The sequence below is a fragment of the Anguilla rostrata genome, chromosome 9 (assembly GCF_018555375.3).
Source record: "Anguilla rostrata isolate EN2019 chromosome 9, ASM1855537v3, whole genome shotgun sequence".
Taxonomy (NCBI): domain Eukaryota; kingdom Metazoa; phylum Chordata; class Actinopteri; order Anguilliformes; family Anguillidae; genus Anguilla; species Anguilla rostrata.
The window spans coordinates 46066123-46092958 of NC_057941.1; the positions used below are offsets into that span (position 1 = coordinate 46066123).

The 26836-nt window shown below is 49.8% G+C and overlaps 1 protein-coding gene across 12 annotated transcripts in view; it reads right to left on the bottom strand.

Annotated features, from left to right (window-relative positions):
* Positions 1-26836, bottom strand: part of LOC135263955 (ryanodine receptor 1-like) — an 88050-nt gene that overhangs the window by 59130 nt on the left and 2084 nt on the right. For 10 of the 12 annotated variants that reach the window (XM_064352484.1, XM_064352478.1, XM_064352475.1 and 7 more), the window contains exons 2-30: positions 17602-17721; positions 17415-17510; positions 16434-16454; positions 14541-14615; positions 13835-13913; positions 13312-13424; positions 12362-12461; positions 12031-12127; positions 11652-11726; positions 11400-11556; positions 10720-10884; positions 10273-10394; positions 9744-9930; positions 9225-9360; positions 8220-8315; positions 8009-8127; positions 7282-7415; positions 6588-6829; positions 6292-6484; positions 5413-5629; positions 5116-5220; positions 4288-4391; positions 3958-4041; positions 3338-3497; positions 2718-2865; positions 2050-2255; positions 1441-1615; positions 621-829; positions 12-370 (exon numbers count right to left, since the gene is read on the bottom strand). In XM_064352484.1, coding sequence (XP_064208554.1) covers positions 12-370; positions 621-829; positions 1441-1615; positions 2050-2255; positions 2718-2865; positions 3338-3497; positions 3958-4041; positions 4288-4391; positions 5116-5220; positions 5413-5629; positions 6292-6484; positions 6588-6829; positions 7282-7415; positions 8009-8127; positions 8220-8315; positions 9225-9360; positions 9744-9930; positions 10273-10394; positions 10720-10884; positions 11400-11556; positions 11652-11726; positions 12031-12127; positions 12362-12461; positions 13312-13424; positions 13835-13913; positions 14541-14615; positions 16434-16454; positions 17415-17510; positions 17602-17721 — 4094 coding nt within the window. Of the gene's footprint in view, positions 1-11; positions 371-620; positions 830-1440; positions 1616-2049; positions 2256-2717; positions 2866-3337; positions 3498-3957; positions 4042-4287; positions 4392-4784; positions 4883-5115; positions 5221-5412; positions 5630-6291; positions 6485-6587; positions 6830-7281; positions 7416-8008; positions 8128-8219; positions 8316-9224; positions 9361-9743; positions 9931-10272; positions 10395-10719; positions 10885-11399; positions 11557-11651; positions 11727-12030; positions 12128-12361; positions 12462-13311; positions 13425-13834; positions 13914-14540; positions 14616-16433; positions 16455-17414; positions 17511-17601; positions 17722-26836 lie in introns of those variants that run through there. The other 2 variants (XM_064352477.1, XM_064352486.1) reach the window with 2 other exon arrangements.

The following is a 26836-nucleotide window of genomic DNA, read 5'->3' on the forward strand; positions in this document are numbered from 1 at the left end:
CCTTCACCCACCCTCTCTTCTTGCTCTTCTCCGTGGAGGCGTCCTTCTCGTTCTCTCCTCCCTTGTTGCCGGGGATCTCCTTGGGAACGGACGGCTCCTTCTCCTTATCCTCCTGCTCCCGGCGGGTGGCCGACTTCTTCAGCATCTCGAACTCCGAGTTGGGGTCCACCTCCAGCGCCTCGTCCTCGGGGATGGTGAGGGAGCGGGTGAGGGGCGTGGTGCCCGCCGGCACCTTGAAGGTCTCGTGGAACTCGATGGGCATGCTCAGGCGCAGGAACAGCATGTCCGTGTTGGCGTTCTGCGAGCCGAACGTCTTGTGGGTCAGCTTCAGGCAGGGGGCGCTCTCCACTGTCCCATCCACACGAGAAACCTACAGAAGGAGGGAAAGGTTAACACCACATACGTACATAAACACACACACACATACACACACACACACACACATACAAACACACACACACACACACATACAAACACACACACACATATATATATACATTCTTCATCAACATAATAATGCTGGAATTCATGAGGCTTGGAAACACATTATCAAAATGCTGAATCATCAATCAATCGTCGATGTATCGCAGCATGTGTATGTGACTGTGAGCGGGATGCACCTCGATGTGGGCGTGGTCGGTGGGCACGGGGATGAACTGCGGCAGGCTCTTGCTGAACCACATGGTGATGTCGCGCTTCATGTTGATGGCGAAGGGCTCGAAGCCCTCCTGCAGGCCGCAGATGGCGAAGTAGCGCAGGCTGCTGACGTTCTGGCCCAGGTTGATCCGGCCCACCTGGGACAGGCCCAGCGAGCACACGGGGATGAAGCCTGCAGGGGGGGGGAATGAGTAACATGCTCACACACAGGTACATGAGTAACACACTTACATACACACACATAAACACAAACACACTTACATACACACACATAAACACAAACACACTTACATACACACACAAACACACAACACATACACCACCACACTACACACACCACACACACACACACACACTACACACACACACACACACATACACTCACCACACACTACACACACTCACACAACACACACCACACTACACACACACACAAAACACAACCACACACACACACACACAAACACAAACACACACACACACTCACACACATACACTCCCACCCACACTACACACACTCACACAGACACACACCCACACTAAACACTACACACACACCCACACTACACACTACACACACACACACACACACACATACACCCCCCACACTCACAATCAAGACACAACCACCTCCAGCACCACAAAGTACTGGGTAACACTACGTTAGGATCGACCCACAGTACCTGAAACTCCGTTATAGCACTTCCTCAACCCTTCTCCTCTCTCTTTTTTTCTCCCTCTCTCTCTTTCTTTCATTCCCTCCCCCACCCCCCTCTCTCTCACCCTCTCCGATCTCGATGTCCTTGAAGGCCATCTCAGAGCCCGAGTCGCTGATCAGCATCTCCCCGTTGAGGGTGAACATGATGTTCTGCTCCGTCAGGTCGATCATGCAGCCCACCACGTCGCCCGGCGACCAGGTTCTGCCGAACGGCTCGTTGCCCACGTGCCAGCGCTGAGCCTGGGGGGGCGGGAGGGGGGCGGGGGGCATTACAGGAATCCATTCTCCAGTTCACTCAGTTCAGATAAAAAAGAACTGATATTCAGTCCATTCATTTAAAAATACTCATGGAACATTATGGTCATTTTTTAGTCGATGAATTCAACGTCAGTTAATCTTCTGAAGTGACTCAATTGCTGAGGTGGAAAGTCTAGGGGTCGGAAATTAAAAGTCCTGCCATTTGTTTCTGCCACCCATGAACTCATTTCACTGATTAGTTCTACCTCCTGGCTGAAGAATTGTGCTAATTAGCAAATCAAACTGATTGGAATAAATGACTGGGAAGGACTTTTACTTTCTGAAACTTGATTTTCCCCCTTCGCGCTGAGCTGTGACAGAATCAGGCCCCGCCCCGGCGATGATGAAAGAGGTTGTCGGGGGAAACGGCGCGTCACCTTGAAGCCGTTGAAGACGTAGGCGAGCTCGTCGGCGCCCAGCTCGGTGTCGGCCCGCGCGCTGGGCCGGGCCCAGCCCACCCGCATCTCGCCCACCGTCACCACCTCGAACTCGAAGTACCACTTCCCCTGGGTCACCGCGTACGACTTCTCCGCCCGGAACACCCGGATCTTGTCCGTGCGGATGCTGCCCGGCCCGTGGCCGCCTGTCGGACAGAAGGAGGGGTGGGAGAAGGGTGATGACTGGGGGTGGAGGGAGAGGGGGGCGGAGCTTGCGTTGAAAAAAAAGGCGGGTTAAAAAAGTGACAGCACAGAAAGAAGCCTCTTTAAGCAGATGAGGAAGTTCCCTTCTGCACTTATTTTAATATTTAGGGAGGTAGAGAGTGTGAGAGAGAGAGAGAGAGAGAGAGCAAGAGAGACAGAGGAGAGAGAAAGAGAGAGAGTGGGAGAGAAAGAGACAAAAGAGCTTGTATGCTTGAATAGATAATATTTATCATTCAACTGAATGTGTTGCTGTCCTTGAATGTGTTTGTATAGAAATATGTGAGTAACACTCAGCAGACACATTATGACACAGCAGTAGTAGAAAGACACACACACACAGACACAGATACACACGACAACACACACACAGACAGACAGACACACAGACAGACAGAGGGACTCACTGCCCTCCTGGTCCGGCGGCTCGATGTTGTATCCGTAGCCGATGAGCGTGCGCACGGCTGCGCAGACGGTGTCGCGGTTCGTCTTCTTGGTTTTCTCGTCCAGCAGGTTGTAGGGCACGAGGCGGGGGTTGCGCTTGTTGGAGATGTCCTGGGACAGGGGCAGAGAGAACACCAAGGCCTCATCCGAAGGGTTCTGTTTTGTGCTTATTATAGCAGCCAGAAGGCCAGGGACAAATGTGTATTTTTGGATTACAACAGTGTGCCTCTTAAATATCCAATAAAGCCGGAAAGCATTCCTGCAGGTCCTTAAGAATTTCCAGTAAAAATGGAAAAAACCAAAATGTTAAAAAAAAAAAATTGCATCAATAAATGATTTTCAAATAATTTAATAATTATTCATTCTAAAAATAAATTCAAATAATTATGTGACCAGGATCTGGATTTACACCTTAATGAGACTCCAGACCAAAAGGGACAGAGGCAGACATTTCACTCGATAAATTATAGATTAACTGCTTTGGAAAAGCTATTAACAAAATATTTCAACCATGTAATACACTGTGAATGCCAATGAGCCAGCCTGGTTGCCCGTGAGACAGAAGGAGCAGAGAGAGGGGCACCTGCACGATGCTGTAGGTCCAGCCCTGGCGCACCCTGTCCCGCGCCCACACGTTGTGCCCGTTCTCTGCCAGCCTCTCCACCAGGGTGTTCTGGTTGGGCGTCAGCTTGACGTGGTTCAGGTCCAGGGGGGCGGGTTTGTACCCGTTGCTCATGATGTAGCTGATTGGACAAGGAGGCGACTGTGAGGCATGTGATTGGCTAAGCGGCAGCTGGCATTGTTCCCAGGCGGCAGAACAACTTGTGTGAGATGTGTCCATCAAAGACAAAAGCAGAACGTTCGCAACAAGAGCCCAGTGAAATATCAGCGACCGCAGACGGCTTTCAGTGTGGTCATGGGCTTTTTTTTTTTACACCAGCTGTATGAGCGAGTAGGCGTTTAAAAAGGAAGGAAACTCCACTGAACTTTAAATGATAAACTTTAAATCTCACAGTCTGTGTCAACCCCCAGCACATCCAGATATAATAACCGCCAGTGGACCTGAACACAGCTAATTTACTTGGACACTTTGAGGACTTGTATTTGTGTTGTATTTGAGAGGTGGAACCAGAGAAATTGAACATAATGAACATAATGCCCTAATACAGGTCCCGTTTAACAACAGTGTAGAAGATGACTCACGTCTTGGGGAGCTTGATCTTCTTCAGGTTCTCCTCGGCCTTCTCATCGCCCATGCCCACATGACAGCTCAGTGCCAACAGAGTTCTGTCCAATCAGAGAGAGGGAGAGCATGCAGCAGTGTGGGACTCCAGATCAGCAGAGTGCTGTCCAATCAGAGAGAGGGAGAGCGTGCAGCAGTGCGGGAACTCTAGATCAGCGGAGTGCTGTCCAATCAGATAGAAGGAGAGCATACAGCAGGGTGGGACTCAGCAGAGTCCTGTCCAATCAGAGAGAGTGAGTGCATGCAGCAGAGTTCTACATCATTTAGGCAGGGCTGAGACTCAAACTCACTTGAGTGTTTCCCCAGACATCTGCAGGTTGTAGTTCTTCTCGGGTTCCGGAAGGCTCTGGAAATCCACCAGGCAGGGGTGCAACTTCTTGTTGTCATCGCGAAACTGACAAGAGAATTGCAGAAAGAGCCGCAATTAGGACTTACAACCGCTAAAACCTGCAGTATAATCACCCAAAATTTACCCATATCCAAGATGTGCTGTCATTCACCCTTACAATAGTATGAATGCAACACTGCATACAAATTTTTGCAGACTTCCCTGAAACTGAACTCTCCCATATACATTCATCCTTAAAATACGCCTCAGTTCATTATTATTATTATTCACCTTTATTTGACCAGGAAGTTCGTCACCAAGGTCTGCACTTACCGGCCCGTAGGTCCAGTTCTATTGGATGCTGAGGTACTTACCGGCCCGTAGGTCCAGCCCTATTGGATGCTGAGGTACTTACCGGGCCGTAGTAGGTCCAGCCCTATTGGATGCTGAGGTACTTACCGGGCCGTAGGTCCAGCCCTATTGGATGCTGAGGTACTCACTGGCCCGTAGGTCCAGCCCTATTGGATGCTGAGGTGCTTACCGGCCCGTAGGTCCAGCCCTATTGGATGCTGAGGTACTTACCGGGCCGTAGTAGGTCCAGCCCTATTGGATGCTGAGGTGCTTACCGGCCCGTAGGTCCAGCCCGATTGGATGCTGAGGTGCTCACCGGCCCGTAGGTCCAGCCCTATTGGATGCTGAGGTACTTACCGGCCCGTAGGTCCAGCCCTATTGGATGCTGAGGTACTTACCGGCCCGTAGGTCCAGCCCTATTGGATGCTGAGGTGCTTACCGGCCCGTAGGTCCAGCCCTGCTCGATGCGGGTGACGGCCCAAAGCTCGTGGCTGTTCTCCGCAAGCCTCTCGCGGATGCGCTCCAGGTGGAGGGGCAGGACGATCTGGAAGGCAAGGCAAGGGGGGGGAGGGTCAGGAGAGTTGTTTCAATGGAGGGCTGTGGTCAGTGAGGAGGGGGGCTTTGGTCAGTGAGGAAGGTAATTCAGTCTGCAGTAAGAGTGCTGTGATAAGAAAGGGGTGGACAGGTGAGTCGGGGGGCCAGGGGAGGGCGTGGCTTCGCCTCAGGGGGGCGGTACCTGCACGGTGTCGACGGGGCAGGGTGTGAAGGCGGTGTGGGACAGCGACTGCGTGGGGCCCAGCAGGTTGCGGACGCCGTCAAAGTCGTGCTTGTACTCCTTGATTGGCTCGATCCGCATCCTGTCCTTGGGCAGCAGGGCCTCGTAGCAGGGGGCGTAGCCGGGGGGCGGGAGGAACTTGAAGTCGCCGTGACGACCACCGAGGAGGAAGCGCACCCTGGGGAGGTGAGGGGGGGGGGGGAACACAGCCCCATACAAAATCAACCCTCTATCACTCTGAAGCCAGGGGCATCCAGATCCTGTCTAATCACACACAGCGACGTCAACACAGGGCTGCAGCGCCTTCCATTAATTACACCATTACAACTGAATATTGAACATTTGCTTCTTCAATGTGCCTTCAACAGATACACAAGCTAACTGCCAAAGACATCAATCTACTGACTGGAGACCCTGTATGTGCTGGTGCTCTTGCTGAGGGGGGCTGGGGTGAGCTGTTTTAGCCTTCAAATGGGACTGTCAGTCATAGCAATACCCACAATCTAGTACAGTAGTTCCTAGAGATCGACCGTCCTGTAGGTTTTCACTTCAACCTTAATTTGGCACACCTGATTCTACTGATTAGCAGCACAACAAGATCTTCAGTTGGTGACGGTTGTGTGCTTTGTTAGGGGTGGAGTGGAAACCTACAGGATGGCAGAGCTCAAAGGAACAGAGTTGGGAACCACTGGTCTAGCCTTAACCCCATCACCCCTCTTGCCCGTAACCCATCCTTCCAGAAAGTTCCCACCCTCTCCCTTTCCAGCTTTGTACCTCAAAGGCCCTCTGATCCTGCCCCTCTCCCTCCCTGCCCCCGCTGAAGACTCTGCACATGCTCACTTTACGCCTGCCGAGAAGCTGACCGCCGGGAAGAAGAGGCCGTCCAGGTTGAAGTTCTCGAACATGCCCTGCACGGGGTGGCCGTTGATGCGGAAGGAGATACTGGGCACGCTCAGATCCAGGCAGCAGCTGACGACGTCGTCGGCCGCCAGGATGTGCTGGTTGGGCGAGGCCACGTGCCGAGGGACGCGCCCTAAACAGCCAAAAAGGGGGCGGGGTCAGTTCAAAACGCCGGCCAATCGGTGCCCCATACCTCGGACGATTGACATAGCGGCGTAGCCAACGACCCGGCTCACCAGACCACAGGTGCAGGCCGTCGAAGCCGTAGGAGTAGAGGTCGTCGCCGACGCCGTTGCCGCCCCAGCCCTCGCCCCCGCCGGGGTAGGGGCTGTACCCCTCGGTGAGGGCCCAGCCCACGCGCAGGTGGATGACCTGCGCCGTCAGGAAGGGCTCCACGTGGTCCACCATCAGCTCATAGTACCACTTCTTATACTGCGTGGACCCCTCACACGTGCCCAGGAAAATGTTGGGTCTCATACTGAAAGAAGCGAGAGAAAGAATTAGGTGTAAAAAAAAGCAAAAGCAGGGGCCTCTAGTGGCGCAGCCCGTAGAGCGCTAACCACATGCTTAATGCGAGCCGCGACATCGGCGGTTCGAGTCCGGCCGCCAACCTTCGTCGCACGTCTCTCCCTTTCTCTCAACCTAATTCTTCCTGTCTCTCTACACTGTATACTATCAAATAAAAAGGAAAAACCCAAAAAAACATATAAAAAAAAAGAATAAGCAAGAACAATAATAACTTCTACTAGACATGAAAACTACTGTTCACAGCGAATTACATTCCACGGTGGGTGTGTTTTTACAGGTAAAAATGACGACTCAGTGGTTAGGGGGCGCGATGACATCGTGAAATTAGCAGGTGCTGCTGAAAAGTCGTGTTTTTAACACTGCTGACGCAGCACGCCGGCGTCCCCCCCCCCCCCGGGTCACCTGGTGACGTAGTTGATGATGTTGGTCTGCAGCAGGAGGTCCCGCCGCGGGAGCAGGTTCTCGGTGATGAGGTTCTGATTGGACCGGACGGCCACGCCGTTGCACACGCACAGAGAGCACAGCACGTCCAGGACCTGAGGGACATGGGAGGGGGGCGTTCGGGAGGGGGGTTGGGGGGCGCGTGTGTCTCTGTCAGAACTGGATCAGATAGTGATATTATACCTTTAGACAGCAGTGCAGTTCTTGCAGATCCAGATCACTGACCATTTTAAAAGATTTTAAAAGACTTCATTCTCACCCTTCTTTCATAGGAGTGAACGCTTTGGTTAGTGTCTCCTTTAAAATCCTCATGAATCTACCGGACTGCTTTCAAAAATTCAACAGCATTACATAACATTTGGTATTCAGCAGAAGCTCTTATCCAGGGACTTACAAAGATGCATATATAAAGCTTAGGCAAAGAGCAGAGAGGACACCAAGATGTCAATGTCACAACCAATAAAAATAGCCACTACATCAGCCTACAAAATAATCTACTAAAGAATCAACTGTAGAGTAGGGAGTTAAAGTAATTTCAAACATGTATTTGGCTCAGGTGTGGTCATAGTTGGCCCAGGTCTGGCCACATTTGGCCAAAGTCTGGCCACATTTAGCCCAGGTCTGGCCCTCCTTTAGCCCATGTCTGATTTATCGCCCTGAACGTGTCCACAGCCCCGGCGGCGCCGACCTTGTGATTGCGCCCGTGCTTGTCCAGCAGGGAGATGATGGATTTGATGTGGTTCTCCTGGATGATGTTCAGCACCTCGGGGCTCTCGATCAGAACGCAGTACAGCACCTCCAGGATGCCTGCGGGGAGACGCGGAGAGAGCGCGTTTGAGCGTTAACGCATCGCCGTTCAGCTGGGGGGGGGGGAGACCGAGCACACGAGCATGCAGTACCTGAAGAGGCCTCCAGGCGGTCCAGCTTGCTGACCAGCCAGTCCAGGTTGTCGCAGAAGAGCGCGCAATTGGCCCGATTCCCACGAATCAGAGAGGCTTTGGGCAGACAGAGGAAGAGAGAAATGAAAAATCATAATGAAACAGTGTTGTTCAGCATTTTTGGCAGAGACAGCGATGTTGGATGCGCTCCAGTGGTACCTGGGAGCAGGAGGCACATCAGAGAGCTCAAGATGTATTTAGGGAATATTTCACAGGCCGCATTACCCTGATGTGTGTAAAAAAAAAAAATCGAATTACACACTCGGCTCATCCCCTTCATTTGCCATAACTGGTGATTTAGTTATGGGCAAATCCAGTTACCCAGGGACAATTCTGCCACAGTTTGAAACTTAGTAAGTCTTAGGTGTGTGTGTGTGTTCTTGTGTGTTTACCAGTATGTGTTAGAGTATGTGTGCATGTGTCTTAGGTGTGTATGTGTGTGTGTGTGTGTGTGTGTGTGTGTGTATGTATGTGCATGTGTGCATGTAGCGTGTGTGTGCCTGTGTGTGTCCATGCATGTATGTGTGTGTGTGTATGTATGTGTGTGTTTGTGTACTTGTGTGTGTGCCGATGTGTGTGTCCATGTCTGTGTCTGTGTTCTTGTGTGAGTGCGTGTGTCCATGCGTCTTAGGTGTGTATATGTGTGTGTGTGTGTGTGTGTATGTATGTGCAAGTGTGCATGTAGCGTGTGTGTGCTGTGTCATGCAGTAGTGTTGTGTGTGTATTTGTGGTGTTGGTGTACTTGTGTCATGTGCCATGTGTGTGTCAGTCTGTGTTGTGTATCTCTGTCGGGAGGCGTTGTCCAGCTGTCGTGAGTGTGGTTGTGTAGCTTGCGTGTGATGTGGTGTGTGGAGTGCAAGTGGTCATGTTGTGACAGGATGTTTGTGGGAGCTGTGTGATCAGTGTGTCTATGTGTGTGTGTGTGTGTGTATCTCTGCGCAGAGCGCAGACAGGCGGCCGCCGTACCCAGGAGCTCGTACAGCAGGTTGACGATCTCCTTCCAGGACTCGGCCGCCTCCTCGCCGGCGAACTCGGAGAAGTGGGCGGCCGTGTTGTAGACGTTCAGCCGGTCGATGCAGTCCAGCACCAGCGCGATCATGCCCTGGAACGCACACAGGGGAAACCCTCTCTAATACAGGAGCATTACATAAACATGAGCACCAGTCTGAAACCGGCTGAGTGGGGGAGGAAGAGATCAGGAGCAATTGTTTATTAATTGCTGACTAACACACTGGCATGTCAATGAAAGGGATACAAATGAGAAACAAATTAGATGGGTCTTCACAAAAGCTGTGTGTGTGTGTGTGTGTGTGTGCGCGAGTGCTGGTGCGTGTGTGTGTGTATGTATGTAGGCATGTGTGCATGTGGGTGTGTGTGTGTAGGTGTATGTGTAGTGTGTGTGCTCATGTGTCTGCATGTGTGTGTGTGTGTGTATGTTCATTTCTGTGAGAGTAGAGTGTGTATGTATGCGCATGCTCTCCGCACCTCCTCCTGGAAGAGGTTCTGGCGGTTCCTGAGGGAGCGCAGCTTGGTCTGCTTCTCCTCGTGCTCCAGCTCCTCCTCGGGGGGGCGGAAGTAGAAGATGAGGTCCTGCAGGGAGAGCACCACCGCGTCCATGGGCAGCGACGTGGTGCTGGGGGACTTGTTCTTCCCACTTAGGGAGTCCAGGCCTCTGCAACACAGACGGGGAGCGGGTGAGGTATGAACATCCACACAGGTGTGGAGCGGGTGAAGTATGAACCTCCACACAGGCGGGGAGCAGGTGAGGCACGAACCTCCACACAGGTGTGGAGCAGGTGAGATAGGAACCTCCACACAGTGCACACACTGTCTATGACAAACAACAATTGAGACAGTCTGAAAGGACACACAGTGCAATTCAAACCATAACTGAACATGTCTGAAATTCCACATTGGAATCCTTGGTGGGGCACCGTTATTGTACTATTGTACCAACTAGCAGAACACAGTAAGCTGTCTAGTGTTAATCCGACGTGAGACCGGGCGCTCGTACTTGATGAACTGGGCGAAGAGCCCGGCGGTGCTGTAGATCATGCGGGCGGCCTGGGACTGCTCGATCTGGGAGCGCGCCACGGTCAGGGCGTCGTCCATGTGCCCCTCCTGGTGCAGGATGGCCTGAGGAGGGGACGGAGAGAGAGAGACCCGTCAGTGCGCCATTTAGGTGGTTCACAGGCCGTATGTTACACTAACGGAGGTGGAGATTTACTGTCCCTGTGTTATACTAATGGAGGTGTAGATTCACAATGCCTGTGTTACACTAATGGAGATTTGCAGTCCCTGTGTTATACTAATGGAGGTGGAGGTGGATTGTGTTACACTAATAACACAATGCTAATAAATGTCAGTTAATATTCGCGCAGTTGGAATATAATCACAGTCAGACATGACGGCAGAGTAGTCCACACGTCGCCGCGTCTCCCCCCCCCCCACGCCGCCGTACCTTCCTTCTCAGGGGTCCGAGGCGGGCGGACTTGGCGTCCACGGAGGCGTAGGTGAGCCAGAGGCCGGTGGAGACGTGCTGCACGAAGCACATGGACTCCCCGTACTTGATCTCCGGGGTGCCCATGCCCTCCACGTCCCGCTTCTGAGCCACCTCGATCTTCTCCTGCTCCGGGAGAGCCACCGAAGGGTCAGAGACTCACACAGACTGGAGTATCAACCGCTGGCAAACCGCACCTGAGGCTGTTCTATAGGCGAACTACGCCCGGGGAAAGCAGCTAGGAGAACAGTCAAAGGACTCATGAACGTAGAAATAATACATCAATATTTTACTACAAAAACCAAAAAAAAAAGTCAATCTTAAAAAGTATTTTTGTCTAATATATAGACTTAAATTCTAAATATCTTAATTCTATTTTTTTTGTTGCTAAATTTAGCAAAAAGATTACCATTGAGGTGAGACAGTTTGACTCACTTCAAGATTTGTCAATGGGGTCAAACTTTTGCCAATGGGATCAAACAAAAAATGACTTCAAACAAGATAATATTTTATGCTTGAGATAAAAAAAAAATTTTTTAAGTCTCATTACAAGACTACAACACTTGTTAAAACAGACATTTTGTTGCAGCCTATAGTCACGGATTCAGTGTACACTTATTATATAGTATATGCAGTTGAACCTTGGAGGCGCGGAAGCAGAAGGCGGACAGTTTGGTGTTGGCCTTCTCAGGGTCCACCAGCAGCAGGCCCTTCTCCTCGTCCAGGCACAGGTAGCGGCCCGTGGTGATGTGGCGCACCCGGAAGGACTGGCCCCACTTCATGTGGCTCCCGCTCCAACTACGGGGAGAGAGAAGGGACAAACTGTACCAACAGGAAGGGAGATTCCTCTGAGACGCACACGCGGCTCGAAGGGAGCGCGCACACACACGCACCTGATCCTCAGCGGCTCCAGTCGCCATAGCGATCGGGCGTGGCTGCAGACGGCTCCTCCCTCGTAGTGAGCGTTTCTGATGAAAGAGTCAGAGCGTTTTCAGCCATATTTTATCTGTGTGTACCAACTCTCCCAAGTCAGTGTACAATTTTTTAAAAACATACTGCCAGCAATGTATAACCAAATGATACTTTTAAAAAAAAGCCTCTTTCTGGGACCTGTATTTAAATATATTTACAAACCAACGTTATTGAAATTTCATAGAAATAAAATAATTTTGCTAAAATAGGAGTTTCTTTCTGAGGCATGCGTCATAAAAACTGCAGTTATTTTTCACACAACATTTCAAACTGCATGTATCCCACGTGTCCTTTTTTTACCTTCGCTGGTCCTCCCCCTGGTCCGCGGCCGAGATGGCCAAGCACTCGTCCATGTGACCGTGGAAGAGCCTGAGAACGTACCCCCCAGTCAGGTACCCTGCGGGGACACCGGAGAGAGTCACCGGACTTTCACACCGAAACCGCACACGCGGAACCGCGACTCGCCGTTCTCCATTTTCATCGGAGGGAACGGTTCACAATCGCATATGATGGTGAATGAGAAATCGTTGAAAGGTATTTTGCGCTGTATGTGGTATCTATGGGGAAACCAGTATCTCAGAGATGGAGAAGGAACATGAGGGGGTGGAGGGTCCCCCGAAGCAGTGCTCACCCTCAGCCAGCTCGCACCCGGAGCATATGGGGTTCATGTTCCACAGGGTCTGCATGAAGGAGGCGTCCACCATCAGGTCCCCACTGGCATAGGACAGGTGCTGTGCAGAGAGAAACGTGTTCCAATGAGGCCATGGAAACCATGATAACTCCGCTCAGGCTATGGAAACCACACTAGCTCAGCTCAATGCTAGGAAACCACGCTACCACAGCGCAATGCTAGGAAACCATGCTAACTCAGCTCAATGCTAGGCTGATGGGAGCGGTGTAATTTATGGGGTGTAGGGGGGTTACAACCCCCCAATATTACAAAATAGGCCAAATAACTCCCCAGACCCCCCTACAGGATTGCAGGATTTTTCTCATTTCAAACCCCCCAATACTCAAATTAAAGTTACACCCTTGACTGATGGAGACAGGTGGGAGTGCCTTGCCTGCTCCCTGCCTGTGCTGCAGGGGCCTGGACTCCCCGACATCTGCACATTCAGCAGGGCGCTGTCTTCCACACTGACTTCCCTGCTTTATCGTTTCATATACATGCTAATCAGTTCAACAGCCAGATATTTACTGAAGCAATTCAGATTAAAGCAGCTCGCTCGGAGACACAACCGCCGTGTCCTTTCCTGGGACAGCTGCCAAGCTCTGACATAAGGCCTACTTCCCCGACTATTATACTGCACTGTCACCCACGAACGAAAGAAAGGTATTAAAAAGCTAGCAGACGGCGACTTGCTTACCTTACGGCTGTCGGTGTTACAACAGATTTGTTGGAAATGAAAAAAGTAAAACACTCTGAGAGCTTTGAGATAGCTATGCAACGGTATGTGCTCCATGAATAAAATGAAGGTTACTGAGTATTTTAAAGCTCTAGACAGGAGTTTGTTTGAATGGCCGAGGCTGCGCAGGTAAAACAGTAGCGGTAGGTGAGCTAAGCGGTGAGCTACGTCTTACCAGGTATCTCTCAGAGGACACGCTGACAAGGATGAGGTCGTCTCCCACTCTGACCTTCTCGCCCTCTGACCTCTGTTTGGACGCGGGGTGGATGGTCCACCAGCAGGCCTCGCCTAGCAGGCAGAGGATCGTAAAATAAGAGCGTTTTTACGATTTGGGGGGAGGAGGCTGGTTCAGGTTTTTTACTTTGTAAAAATGATTAACAAGGTGAACGAAAAAGATTTTTCAGGTTGAGTTCTGTCAGCAGAGCGAACGGCTGCAGGAGGAAATTAGAGGGAAATTTTATTCTCACAGACAGTTAGCAATTTGTGGAACAGCTTTGCAGGTCATGCAGTAGAGACAGAAACCCTTGGAACAGTCTGCGTTTGACACAGAGCTGGATACTGTGTAGTCTGCAGCTAAATGGTGAGCTCAGGTGGACTGAATGACATCGTCTCATAATTAGGCATTGATATGCTCTTATGATCTTGCGTTCGCGGTGCTGCCTCATGGCCTAGCGTTGGCATGGCGATGGAGCGCGTACCTGTGGAATCCTCCTGGAGGCCCACATCAAAGGCCAGTTTGTCTGTGAGAGACCGAGATGTGGTCAAGCAGCTAAGATACTGAGAAAGAAAGGGAGATAATGAGTAGGAAATACATCTCATTTTAATGCACACCACAACAAATATTACTTCCTCTGATTTCTGCTGATTTTAAAAACAAAGGGGGAGGGGGCAATGGTGATTTCCTAACACAGACAGTAACAGAAATTAGGTGGGGGGTGGAGCTACTAAGAAAGACAAGGGGTGTGACGGGGTGCCCTAGAGGATCGAAGGACAGGCACAGGGGGAGGAGCCTGGGAACAGGGGGGGGGGCCTGGGGCACAAGAGGAGGAACCCAGGGTGCAGGGGGAGGAGCCTGGGACACAGGGGGAGGGGCCTGGGGCACAAGAGGAGGAGCCCGGGGCACGGGAGGAGCCCAGAGTGCAGGGGGAGGAGCCCAGGGTGCAGGGGTAGGAGCCTGAGACATAGGGGGAGGAGGTTGGTGTGCAGGGGGAGGAGCCCAGGGTGTAGGGGTAGGAGCCTGAGACACAGGGGGAGGAGGTTGGTGTGCAGGGGGAGGAGCCCAGGGTGCAGGGGGAGGAGCCCGGGGTGCAGGGGGAGGAGGTTGGTGTGCAGGGGGAGGAGCCCGGTGCACAGGAGAGGAGGCCAGGGCACAGAGGAAGAGGAGGTGCAGAGTGGGAGGCTCACCATGCTGGAGTGGCAGTGCTTCAGGAGGATGGCGTGGCCGTACAGCAGGGTGCGGTGACCCCCTCCCTGGGAGGACTGGGTGACACGGAGAACAGGGACAGAGGAAATGTTAGCACGCGGGCCGCCGTCGCCTCAAACCACTGCAGCTACCACGCGGTGGGGCAAAGGGGCAGACGGGGGGCTGGGAACAGAGTAGGGCAACTGTCACAGGTCCCAAACCCTGCACCACAACGCCACAACATCAGAGGCTTCAACCCACCCCCAGGACCACGGAGTGTCCCCAGCAGAGAGACAAGCTGAAGTGCAGCATAGCTGTATGCCTGATCATGTGACAAAGAGTCCACAAAATAGTCACCAACAAATAAACTGTGTCAATAATGACATACAGAGGCACAGTCAGAGTCATACCTACATATCCTAAGAGTACAGGTGCTGGGCTACTGAAATAGCAATGACAGTAACACCTGTAATGGTCCCAGTATGGAAGATATCATATAGGGGGAACATAAAAGGGGGAACATTCAGACATTAAAACATGAAGCATCCCAAAAGGATGTTTAAGTAAAAACAATATGACATAGAAATATATGCACATACAAGAACAAGGAATAAGCCACATTACTGTGACAGAACATCACCGGAGCAAACCACATCAGTTCAAGACTGCCACTCAAAACACAGAACGTAAATGATCTTACCTTTGAATCCAAAATCCAGTAAAATTTTAAATGAGAACATTATTATTATTATTATTATTATTATTATTGTTATTATGTATTATTATTATTATTATTATTATTATTATTATTATTAACAATCATCACCACCAATATCGTTAACATTGTGATTATTTCTGTGAGGTCGCTTGCCTGGGTTAAGAAAACCTAGTCCAGTCAGGACAGACGGTAAGACGGGTGTTGGGGTAAGTTTGGTAGGGGTATGGGGGTTCCTCGCTAGCACTAAAAGCTTAAAAGCTGGTCTGGGAGGCCTCCCTGTCAGTCAGGATTTTGCCCTCTAGGAACAGGCTGCCCCTCTGCTCAGAAAGCCACACCCATCATGGCCGCCAGAACTGTCCCAATACACCTGGCCCCGCATTCTCTTCCAAAACGATTTAGACCTGAGATCTGTGCACCACCACTTCTCCCGAATAAAAAAAGCTCAGGAACGTGTTTGCGTGACGCGAACGTCCTTGCCGAAGGACAACGCGTGGCTCCGCCTCCATCAGTGACATCTACGAGATTACCTTGAGTTGTTTTTCGCCATGGTGTTCACCAAGGGAACGCTCTCGGGCTAAATGAGATGAATTGCTCGAGAGCAGCGTCTGCAGAGTGCTGGTCCTCTTTTCATGTTCCGCAGTGCTCTTTTTAACGGACGTGTGACGTGTCCATCTGTGTAAGCGTTTCGCTCAGCGCATCCGGTGTTTCGTTTTAGGGACGGGTTGTTAAAGTGAAGGACGAGTGGAGGGGAGAGTGAGGGAGGACAAAGGAGTGAAGATTTTACGAATTTAACAGCCTTTAAACAGGAGATAGGATACAGGGAGAGAAGGAACAGTTTAAAGGGGCGGTAACAGTGTGGTACGAGGTGGCGCGGTAACTGACATATTTCCAAACGGTGGCATGAGCGTTTCGGGCCAGGGGGTTGCGTGGACTAGACTGAAACCTAGAAGGTTCTTGGCCCTTCCTGCAGGAGGGCAGCAGGAAAGGGTCCTTCCCAAAGCGTCGCCTCAGACTCTGCTCTGGATGTCACAAACGGCAGACAGGGTGCGTGTGGCGTGTGTTAGCTTTAGCGGGAGCAGCTACGTTTCACAGAGGCGATGGTCAGTACAGTAAGACTAAGGACCGACAAAAACGGTTTAGGGGTGATGGGGTGGGGGGGTCATAAGCAAAGACATACCCATTTGTCCAAATCGAGCGCCTGTGGTGGGCAGGTTGGGGTGCAGGGGAGAGGGGGGTGAGGGTGAGACAAAAGTGGGGTTAAGATACACGGGTGAAGAACTTGGAATTCTTTAACACAGAGCAATGCCCATTGCTGAACAGGAGGAAATAGTCTTCACTGCTTCCAGGCACCTAATCTTTTCATGTGTTCTCATCCGACGTGCGTTAAACAAACAGATCGTTCGCAGCCACCGGCTACCAGCTAAATTGACAGTTCTATTTTGTTCTTCGGTGGCATTGATTTACTTAACAAGTATGCAACAACAGAAGAGGGGGACAGCCATTTTCCCTGCAGATTACCATCAGCTTGTTTAGGATAGGAACAAATATTAAATCTCAGTGAATTATAACAGCCAAATGATTGTCAACTTACTAGTTCTGCACCTTCCCCGTGGCGTTTAATTTTATTCCCTGCTCACTATCTTTTCAGACTGTTCGATAATGTTAGCGAATGTTTTATGGCAAACAGAAAAAAGTTTATTATATTTGCAAATATTGGCTAATATAAGCTAGCATTTGCCTTGTTAAACTTGTCTGATGAACAACCCTGCAGTAGATACTGAGTACCTGTCAAGACAGATGTCTGTTGTCTGTAAATCTTCAGTAATAAAAGCTTCACCGACTACTGTAAGTAGACTAAAGGCAAACTTTATGTGTCTAAATAAATGTGAGTGAATAAGTTTGTGTCTAAATCCCAGGACAAGTTTAGCCTCAGGCACTATCCCTCTTATTGCATAATAAATAATGGAGAAGAATAAGAGGAGAAGAAAAAGAAAATACGTTTTTTATGAAGAAAAATGCACCTCATTGCTCAAACTGGGCAATACAAACCAACAACATTCAGCTTTTTCTCCCCTTGTCCCCCCTCTTCCCTAATTTGCATACTTTATTACGTGTTCTCAATCAGCCCCCTCCACCCACCACTCTAACCCCCACCTACCATCTCTGAGGTGTGGGACAGCATCTCCTGCAGGGCTCGCACAGACAGGGACTGCTCCAGGGTAAAGGAGCAGATCGCCAGGTCAGGCGGAACATTCTGGAAGGGAAAGCAGAGCGGTTAAAGAGCAGGTCGAGGGAATGACTAACCGTGGGCTGGGTGGGTCGTTGCCACGACGCCTGAGCCGCACCTGGGCGTTGGACGTGGGCTCCAGGAAGCAGAGGCGGTTTCCGAATCCCTCGCAGGACAGGCACAGCTTGATCTGCTCCTTCAGAATGGAGGCGGTGCACTGCAGAACCACCTGGTCCTCCTGCAAGGGCGCAAAGTGGAGGTCAGAGGTCAGAGGTCAGCCAGGGGTCAAGTGCAGAGTTGCCAGTTATTTTCTAACTGTGGGCCCTGACTGAGGTTCAGGAGGGTTACATGCGGAAAAACACCTTTCAGTATAATAGACGTTTCGTAGACACTGACATCATTCAGATGAAACACTGCACTAGGTGTATGCACATCACTAGCTACCCACAGTAGTTGTTTTTATACTGGTTGATGAAAAGATCTGAATTCCATATTTGGACATACTGTAGATTAGGCTTATGTTTTTAGAGGCGTGGGTCACAGAAAATGTATTCAGTCATTAAGTGAGTCGCGCGCTTGGAAAGTTCGGGAAACCACCGAACTGGGGAAGGGGGGTGGGGGGCGGGGGGGGCACACAGTGTAGCTAAACAGGGCAGCACCATAGCTTACTGAAAAAGCCTGTGGAGATTAATCCCTCTGGTATCATCGTAACACATAATGGGCGGCATGCGTGCACAGAGAGAACAACAACCTGTGCGCATGTGCCCGGCCAGGTCTACGCAGGACCATTACGCCAATGAATGCCACCCCCCAGATCTTTGTCATACTACATTCTCAGCTGTCTCTGCCAATCTGTCATTATGTAGCCCACCCAGCTGACCCCAATTTTACCCTCCCTCTCTCTGTGCCTCGCCCTCAAAGAGGCCCGCACAATAGAGTGGCTGAACGAGCTATGCTCTTCTGTTTGTGAGTTCAGCTACAGATGAGGAAGAAGACTCTAGAATAACTAGGACTGACGTTTTGGCCCTTTTCTTTAAATTTAAAGACAGATGTGTTACACCGTACAGTTAGAACATGCATTTTGTGTTTACTGTTATCACCTTGGTTACCTGCACTACTGAGAACTGATGGAGACCCTCTGATCCACAGGTCCATATCTGTCTATCCAGTGGTTAAGAGCCAGTCCCAGTCTGTGTCTCTAGCTCAAGTCCAAATTAGCTTGAGTTAATAGCTATGATGCTTACTTGGTGATAGACCTGCCTCACAATGTGCTCACCCTTAGATAGGCTAGGGCCAATTCTGTTTCCATTTGGTCAATTCAGGAATTGAACTGAAATTCCCTCAATATTCCATGAGATTTTTTCAATTCTTCAATTTAATTTTAATCAACTTCCTGAAATGGAATGAAACCTCCAACACTATTCCACATTCCAGCAGTCTCCTTCCAGCCTACCACTGCTTTACTGTACCAAACTCCACTGTCCTTCAGAGATAGAGAGTCGCCACCCCCTGATGCCCAGCTCTGTTGCGATTGGACAAACAACCTTTCTTTCACTCTGTGGCACCTCAGGCCAAGACCAATTAACACTTCATTGTCCCCTTTCACACTTGCTAATAGACAACCAATCAGTTCTCTTTTCTCTCTCATTACTAGACCAATCACCACGCTCCTTCTTTTCCATTACTGTTTACCCCAGTCCCTGAATCTACACATGCAGTACCATGCACTCATCTCAGCAGGAGAGGAATTACTGAGCAGGCAAACACAGCTCTTGGGAAAGTCATTCAGCCTGAATGGCTGCAGTAAATATTCATTTGATGAAATGGGTTAAATCAGAGCTCCCACTCCTTCTGATCTGGCCTTGTGAGTCCTTGCTGGTCTCTGAGAAATACGTGAAAAGGTGACTTTTATTTTTAAAAGAAGAGGGACGTTCTGCGACTCACCGCTCAATGACAGTATGCTCTGACGCAGGAGCGCAATTGGGCTCCCTCAAGGAGTTCCACAGGCTCTCCCTCTCGAAATGCAAAGCTCTGGGACCCGCCAGTTGGGCGACCCGCTCCTCTTAAATTACCTCAACACAAACGAAGCTCAAGACACAGAATGCAGTCTTTAACACCAGCCAAGGTCTTTCGAAGGACCCGGCTTTGTGCGGGCAGCTTAAAACTTCACAGATTTAAAAATACCAGCTGAATGCCGAGCGTGCCGAGCTTGCTCCACACTCCGTGAGCCCACGAGGCCGCTCGCTCAAAGCCATCCTGCGGAATTCACCGGAAGTCGCGTTCGAAAACGTTTTTCAGAGCGACTATCGGACGCTCAACGCTTGGAGCTTCATGCAAATATGCTTTTGGGGTGAAGCCTGAAAATTAACTACGCCCCAATAAATAGATGGAGAAGAACTTTCTATGTGCCGTGGGGGAGAGTTTCTGTAATGAAACTGTATTGAATATTTAGATGCATCCATTAAGATGCCACATTCAGCCTTGCTGAGACAAACAGTCAGTCGGGTGAAAATGTAGTCTGCTCTAGATGCGTTTCACAACAATTCAACGGCGCATAAATAGCTTCGGTCATTCCGCATGACCCTAATCCCTGTCAGGAGTAGGTTTACAGCCAAAACAAATATAGAGGCTCAAGTGCGGCTGGGGGCATAGGTGCGGGAAGCAGGGCCGAGCCGATTGGCTGAAAAGCGTTGAGGCGCCTGCATAATTAGGCACACCTGTGGTCTCAGAGCCTGGTGGGTGTGTCTACCCACACAGTCTCCAAGGATATACTGATAGAGTTCAAGGACAAAGAGCCAGAAACCGCCCCCCAACCCCCCGTTTCAGCTGTGGGGAGATGCCGACTCTGAAACACCCTTGTGTAACCACGCCCGTCTACAGGGGGGGCCCAGGGGGGAAGCTTCCAGCCTGGGGGGCTTTAGTGCTGTCTGGGCTGTCTTCGTCAGGCTGGGGGAAGATTGTACAGGTGAATACAGAGTCTAGTGCATTCTTAAGTGCAATGCTGGCTCATTGTGCCACTCAGCAATGACAAAGACACATTCGAACTACACAGGTGCATAAATTTATAAAACTATGACAAATAACTTTTGCACGTAACTTCCATGTCTCACACATACACACACGCACACCCCACGAACAGCTGCGGACGCCACTTTCTGCACATTAAATTTTACTGGACCTTTACTTCACGGTACTGACACCTCAGTAAATCTTGAAGCAGAACAGCAGCAGAAGCAAGCTTCTCTCATTACAGCCTTACACACTTTCTAAACCCTGAAAAAGAACAGCAGCAGAAGCAAGATTCTCTCATTATAGTCTTACACTCGGCCTAAATCCTCTGCTCTGGACAGCATATGGATTGACAGTGTGCTGACAGCAGTGTTGGAAGTTAAAAAGTGAGTGGGCGGAGGAGGAGGGGGGGTCGATACTGTAGTTGTACATGGTTGTCAGGGGGCTGTGTGGGGATTGCAGGGGTGGGGGGCACAGCACGCGTTGGGTTGTGAACGTCCATACTCGGCCGGCTCTCAAAATTGTTCCCCCGAGCCAGACCCAAACCAGAACTCCCTCTCAGTCCCAAAGCCTTGTCTGTCTCCTTCTCCTTCATCGATGTGCGGAGGACATGTGATATTCGGCTGCTCCTGAGTATCAGACAGCAGCCTCACAATACCGCAGCAGACAATCCCACAATGCACAGGGGCAGCAGCCCGGCTGAAAGGTGACGGTTTGATTGACAGGTGGAGCAATGAGACTGAACCCTTGGTCGTTGAATCTGCTTAATCTCAATTCCACAAGACAACAGAGAGCTGAAAATTCAGATAATTTAAAAACACAAGCTATGCAAGTCGCCAACGATAATGGCATCTCCAAGGAGTGCATAAGATTTATCTGTCATAAAATTTTTATATTTCTATCTGCATTTACAAATGAGTTTCCCCAACCAGGAAAAATTTAATGAATGTCAGAATGTCCGCTGGTTATTCTGTGGGTGTTTCTGAGATGCAGGTGCTTGTTGCAGCTCTCACCATTGTTGACAGAACTTCTCAATTTATTCATAGCACAGAGAGTGCACAGCCAGGCTTACTGCCACTGACCCATCTGCTGTACAGCTGAAATGAGTTATTGATAAGATACCGAAAAAGAAAGGACTGCTCTGTAACTGCAATCTGTTCACACAAACACACACACACACACACACACACAGATGCACGCACGCACACACACACACACACACACGCAAGAATTAATGCTATACTGAGGACATCACCACACATACATTCATTCCATTAACTCCTTAATTCCTAACCTAACCACTACATGACTAACCTTAACCCTAACTGTAACCCTAACCATAAGTCCTAACCCTAAAACAGCATCTTGAACTTGTGGGGACCTTATTCAATTTTCCTCATCTTTCTATCCTTGTGGGGACATTTGGTTCTCACAAAGATAGTAATACATGTCCACACACACACACACACACACACACACATATACATACACAGTGGGGACCCCATATTTCCGAGAACACTACCAAGAATGGACCATTTTCATTATTTATCAAGGGCTAATCCAATTATGATACTCCATTAACAGTTCCTATTCAAGAATACATAATTTTTTATTAACACAATATTTAAAAAGTGTATTGTACTGTATGTATTGAAGATAAAAAATTGTTAGTACTTGGTGTGTCAACCTATTGACTTGATCGCTGCCTTAACTCTACTTTGAATTGATTCCACCAGCTTATGCAACACCTCGTCTTCCATTTTACCCCGCTGCTTTCTCAACGTTTCCCGCGGGCGATCTGTGTGATGTCACGTGACGTCTGGCCTTTCACCTCCTCGGCTGCGGCCCGCAGCTGTTCGATTGGGTTCAGGTCTGGTGACTCTGGTGGAAATGCCACCCTAATAAGCTCTCCTCGCTCTCAATAATTTATTTTTTAATAAGAACGCTTGTTTTTTTTAATGTGCTATTTAGCTAACTCTAACCTGGCCAGGTTCTGTTCTTGAGGCTTACCAGCAGTTTTCATCCTGTAGCAAACCCTCTGAGGTTATTCTGGTGTATGGCCTTCTCTTTATTTTAATCTTCGATACATCTGTGCCTACATCCTGGAGAGTGTTTTTGATCTGTTTGACAGTTGAAAAGGGGTTTTTCTTCAAAATGGAAAGCATAGGTCATCCAATATACTGATCTTCCGTCGTCTGCCAGGTTGTTTGCTACTGCTTAGCTCACCGGTGCTCTTATGCTTCTTAACAATGTACAGCTGATTCTGACACACCCAATACTTTGGCTATGCCTCTGATCGATTTATTCTGATTTCTCTATGCAAATCAACATCTAAAATCAACTCTAGACCCCTTGTTAGCTTTCCTGTGCATGAACTAATGATGCAACAACACACAGCTGGACAAGAAACAGCCGAGAAGCCAATTGTCCAATTACTTTCGGCCCCCCAAAAGAGCTTTGGTGACTTGAGCTTGCGCTAATGTCCTTTTTAATAGACTGTTTAGACAGAACTCCTGCTGATTTTCTGAGAGCAGGGAGACATTCAGGATTTCTCTTAAGGGGTTTGCAGTACGATAAGCTCAAAGGAAGACTGCACAAACTCTATCTCTGTTCTGGCCATTTATCAAAGAAGAAAAAGCACAACATTCAAATCTGGGATGGATGTGGTGCGAGTTCACGTGAGGCTTGATGCTTTTTTATCAACACGCCGAGGTTAAATAATGATCAGTGTACTCAAACACGTAAACAGTCTGAAGAATTCAATGAGATCCAGAATGTCAATGACTCAAGTTCATTAGTAGAGGTGGATGGCATTTGGTTAAAAAGAAAACAAATAAGCACTTGCAGGGAGCCATTGTTTATGCTGGTGATTAAGAAAAATGTGCTGTATAAGCAATGTTAAACTAATGGCAAAATAAAGAACTGATTTAAAGAACTGCCTATTTCCCTTTTTGTGATACAGCCCTTCAGCACTACCCTCTCTCATCGCCACTGTCACTGTTGATGCTCTCTCTCTCTCTCTCTCTCTCTCTCCTTCTCTTTATTTCTTTCTCTCTCTCTGTCTCTCTTTCTTTTTCTCTGATCACCCCCCGCTCCTCTATTTTAAGAGGCTGCACCTGCTTCTCCTGCATTCTTTTGTTCTGCAGGGCTGGGGACATTCAGGCGACAGGCTTATAGAAAGCGGGGGGGGGTGGGGGGCCGGGGCGGGCTGGGGCAGGCCGGGGCGGGGCCGGACACGGCGGGACCCCCTCCTCGGCCCACTTAGGCCACGCGGCGAGGCAGGCCTCCAGTAATAAATCTCCAGCACCGTTCAGGACCCACCCTCCAGGCACGCAGCCGACGCGCGCGCTCGAGATTTAGGGAGAGCCCCACGCCCCAAGCAGGGCGAGCGGCGGCAGGTGCGGTGTCGCTCGCAAACCTGGAGCCAGCCGCCAGTACCGCCATCGGCCCGAGGATAACCGCTACTCACGTCAGCATGGAGTCATAGCCTACGCACATAGCCGCCACAAAATGAACCACAGACACATCCCAGCCCACAGTCATGACTGGCACATTAAGCCAATCAGAATACTCTTCATAGTGCCTCTGGAAACTGTTCTAATTATACATCATGAACGCAGTTTGCAATACAAATTAAAATGTTTTAAATTAAACAAGCATCTAGGACCTGAAGGAAAGTACCATGATGGAGAAAAATGTGTACAGTCTCAAGTATCAGATTCTACAACTGGAAGACATGGAAAATACCCACACCTAAACTAAAATGGAAGCCCAAAATCACAGCTATAAAACATGATTTAAACTAACATGGAGATACTAAATCACAGCTATACAACATGATTTAAACTAACATGGAGGCACTGAATCACAGCTACATAACATGGAGTCTGGCTCTTATAAGGGCCGAAACAAACAGCTGCTCATTCAGAACCTCAGGCATGAGGTCTACGTGAATCCTGTAAACATGAGAGCGAGCTCTTACAATGACATCAATAAGAGCGCTGAAGGAGCCAGCCAGGCTTCCACACTCCTAATCCTGAAATATGAGCCAGGCTTAGGTGAATCCTCAGGACTAGCTCTCGCTCTCTCTCTCAACCTCCCTCTTCTCTCACTGCAACTAGCCACAGTGTACCACCAACACCTCTCCTCTCTTCTCCTCAGCACACAACAGTACACAACGCACCCACGACACAGATATTCATGATTCAGGTGACAAATATAGCCGTCCAAACAGGGAGTGCCCCCCGTGGACAGTAATGGCTCTACTGTGGATGGAAAGGACCCTTCATCTTTCTCTGCCTCCACACCGGAGCCCACTCACACAGCAGCTGTCCCCCTCTGTGGAGAGGGGCGAGCACTGCAGGCCGCTTAACCCTTTGAAGAGTGGGCTTTTCGGAATGTTTCCGGAAAGTCCGTGTTCTAGAACTCCACTGCTTTCCATCACCAGCAGTGACTGTGACATCAGCATTAGAATGTTCAGTTCAGAACATTCTAATTACACGTTTGCGGTTAATCTCACAAAGGAGAATGTGGAAAGGGGGTTCTGAAGAGCACACACAATGAGGAGGAAGAAGAGGAAGAGGAGGTCGCAGAAGGGCAAGCGCAGCGCCCCCCCAGTGAGACTGCAAGTCACCTGGAGAAAAACTGCCACCTGCGGTACCTACAGGAGGTGAAACATGCAGCAGAAGAATCAAAATGTGCACATATACACACTCCCATTACTGTGAAAGCTCATTAGGCAGAACCTTGCACCTATAAACACACACACGCGCACACACACACACAGAAACACACGCATAAAGTGACACATACACACATACGCACACACACACACACCCACACACATCCATATGCAAACACACACACACACACAGAAACACACACATACAGTGACACACACACACACACAGACAGAAACACACACATATGCATGCACACACACACACACTCCCCTCCCCCCGGATCCGGGGAGGCGATGTAGGACACAGGCTCTCCCGTCCCTCCTGAGCGTCTCTCAGAGGCTTAAAGCCACGCTCTATAAAAAGACAGGCCCTGCAGCCCCGTGGAGCCTGAGCCTGAGCCTGAGACTACGCCTCCTAAAACACACTCACACCCTGATTCACACACACACACACACACACACTCACACCCTGACTCACACACACACACACACCTGCACTCAGGGCATCACCAACCGACAGCACGCACCGTGCCCACTCTGCCCGTCGGCTCTTACCTAGGGTAAAGGACGGGCAGATGAGCTCTGCAGACAGAAATAATCTGCGCCCCCCTGGCACGCCGAGGCTTGTGGGTAGGCCAGAGCTCCCTCCGGTTTTATCTTTGTCTTTCGGAGGGGTCGAAGCAGGGGTGCAGTTCTGTGCTCCTCTGAAGGCCAAGATGTGCATTTGCAGTACGTCAGTCTTGGATGTTCACTGACAGTGTGCGCAGCGAGCCTGGGGTTTTGCTCTCAAAAATCCTGGTTCTGTGCATTCATTCTGTACACGGAATCAACTTGTGTGTGTGTGTGCGTGCATGTGTGTGTGTGTGCATGGGCTGTGTGTGTGTGTGCATGCGTTTATGTGTGTGTGTATGTGTGTGTGTGTACATGCGTGTGTGCATGTGTGTGTGCCTGTGTGTCTGTGTGTGTGTGTGAGCATGGGTGTGTGTGTGTGTGTGTGTGTGTGCATGCGTTTGTGTGTGAGTGTATATGTGTGTATGCGTGTGTGCCTGTGTGTGTCTGGGTGTGCGTGTGTGTGTGTGTATGCGCGCCTGTGTGTGTCTGTATGTGCGCGGTGCACAAACTCATCTCACCCAGAGCCAACTACAGCCACTGAGGGGTTGAATAACAAACCTCCCAATCTATTGCATAAGGTCTCAATGACTCACCGTTAAACTATAGAAACCATGACATTAAAATTCAACAACATGAACAGGTCAGATCCATGAACAAGCCTCCATGTTAAGGGCCTTAAAACTCAGAGGAAGATTGGTCCGAGGTTCGACAAACACAATTGGGTGGCACTTGATTTTGACCCTAGCGCATTTATAACAGAACATATCTAATTATGTTAAAAGGGGGATCTCCTCCCCCTCTGCATTCCGTGATTCATTCCACTTAAAATGAGAAGTGCAGGACACCCTCTATCGAACCCCCTCTAAACTGTCCTCCCTCCCTCCCTTGCTTCAAGAGAGGAAGAGAGAGACAGAGAGAGAGACCAAACTCTCCATGGGACTCGCTGTAGGTAGCTAGCTTCCTCCCATTAAAACAGCTCATATCTGGCACAAAGGGGACTCCGGTATCCCAGTATCCATAGACTAGCATCATGCCTATATAACACGTTTTC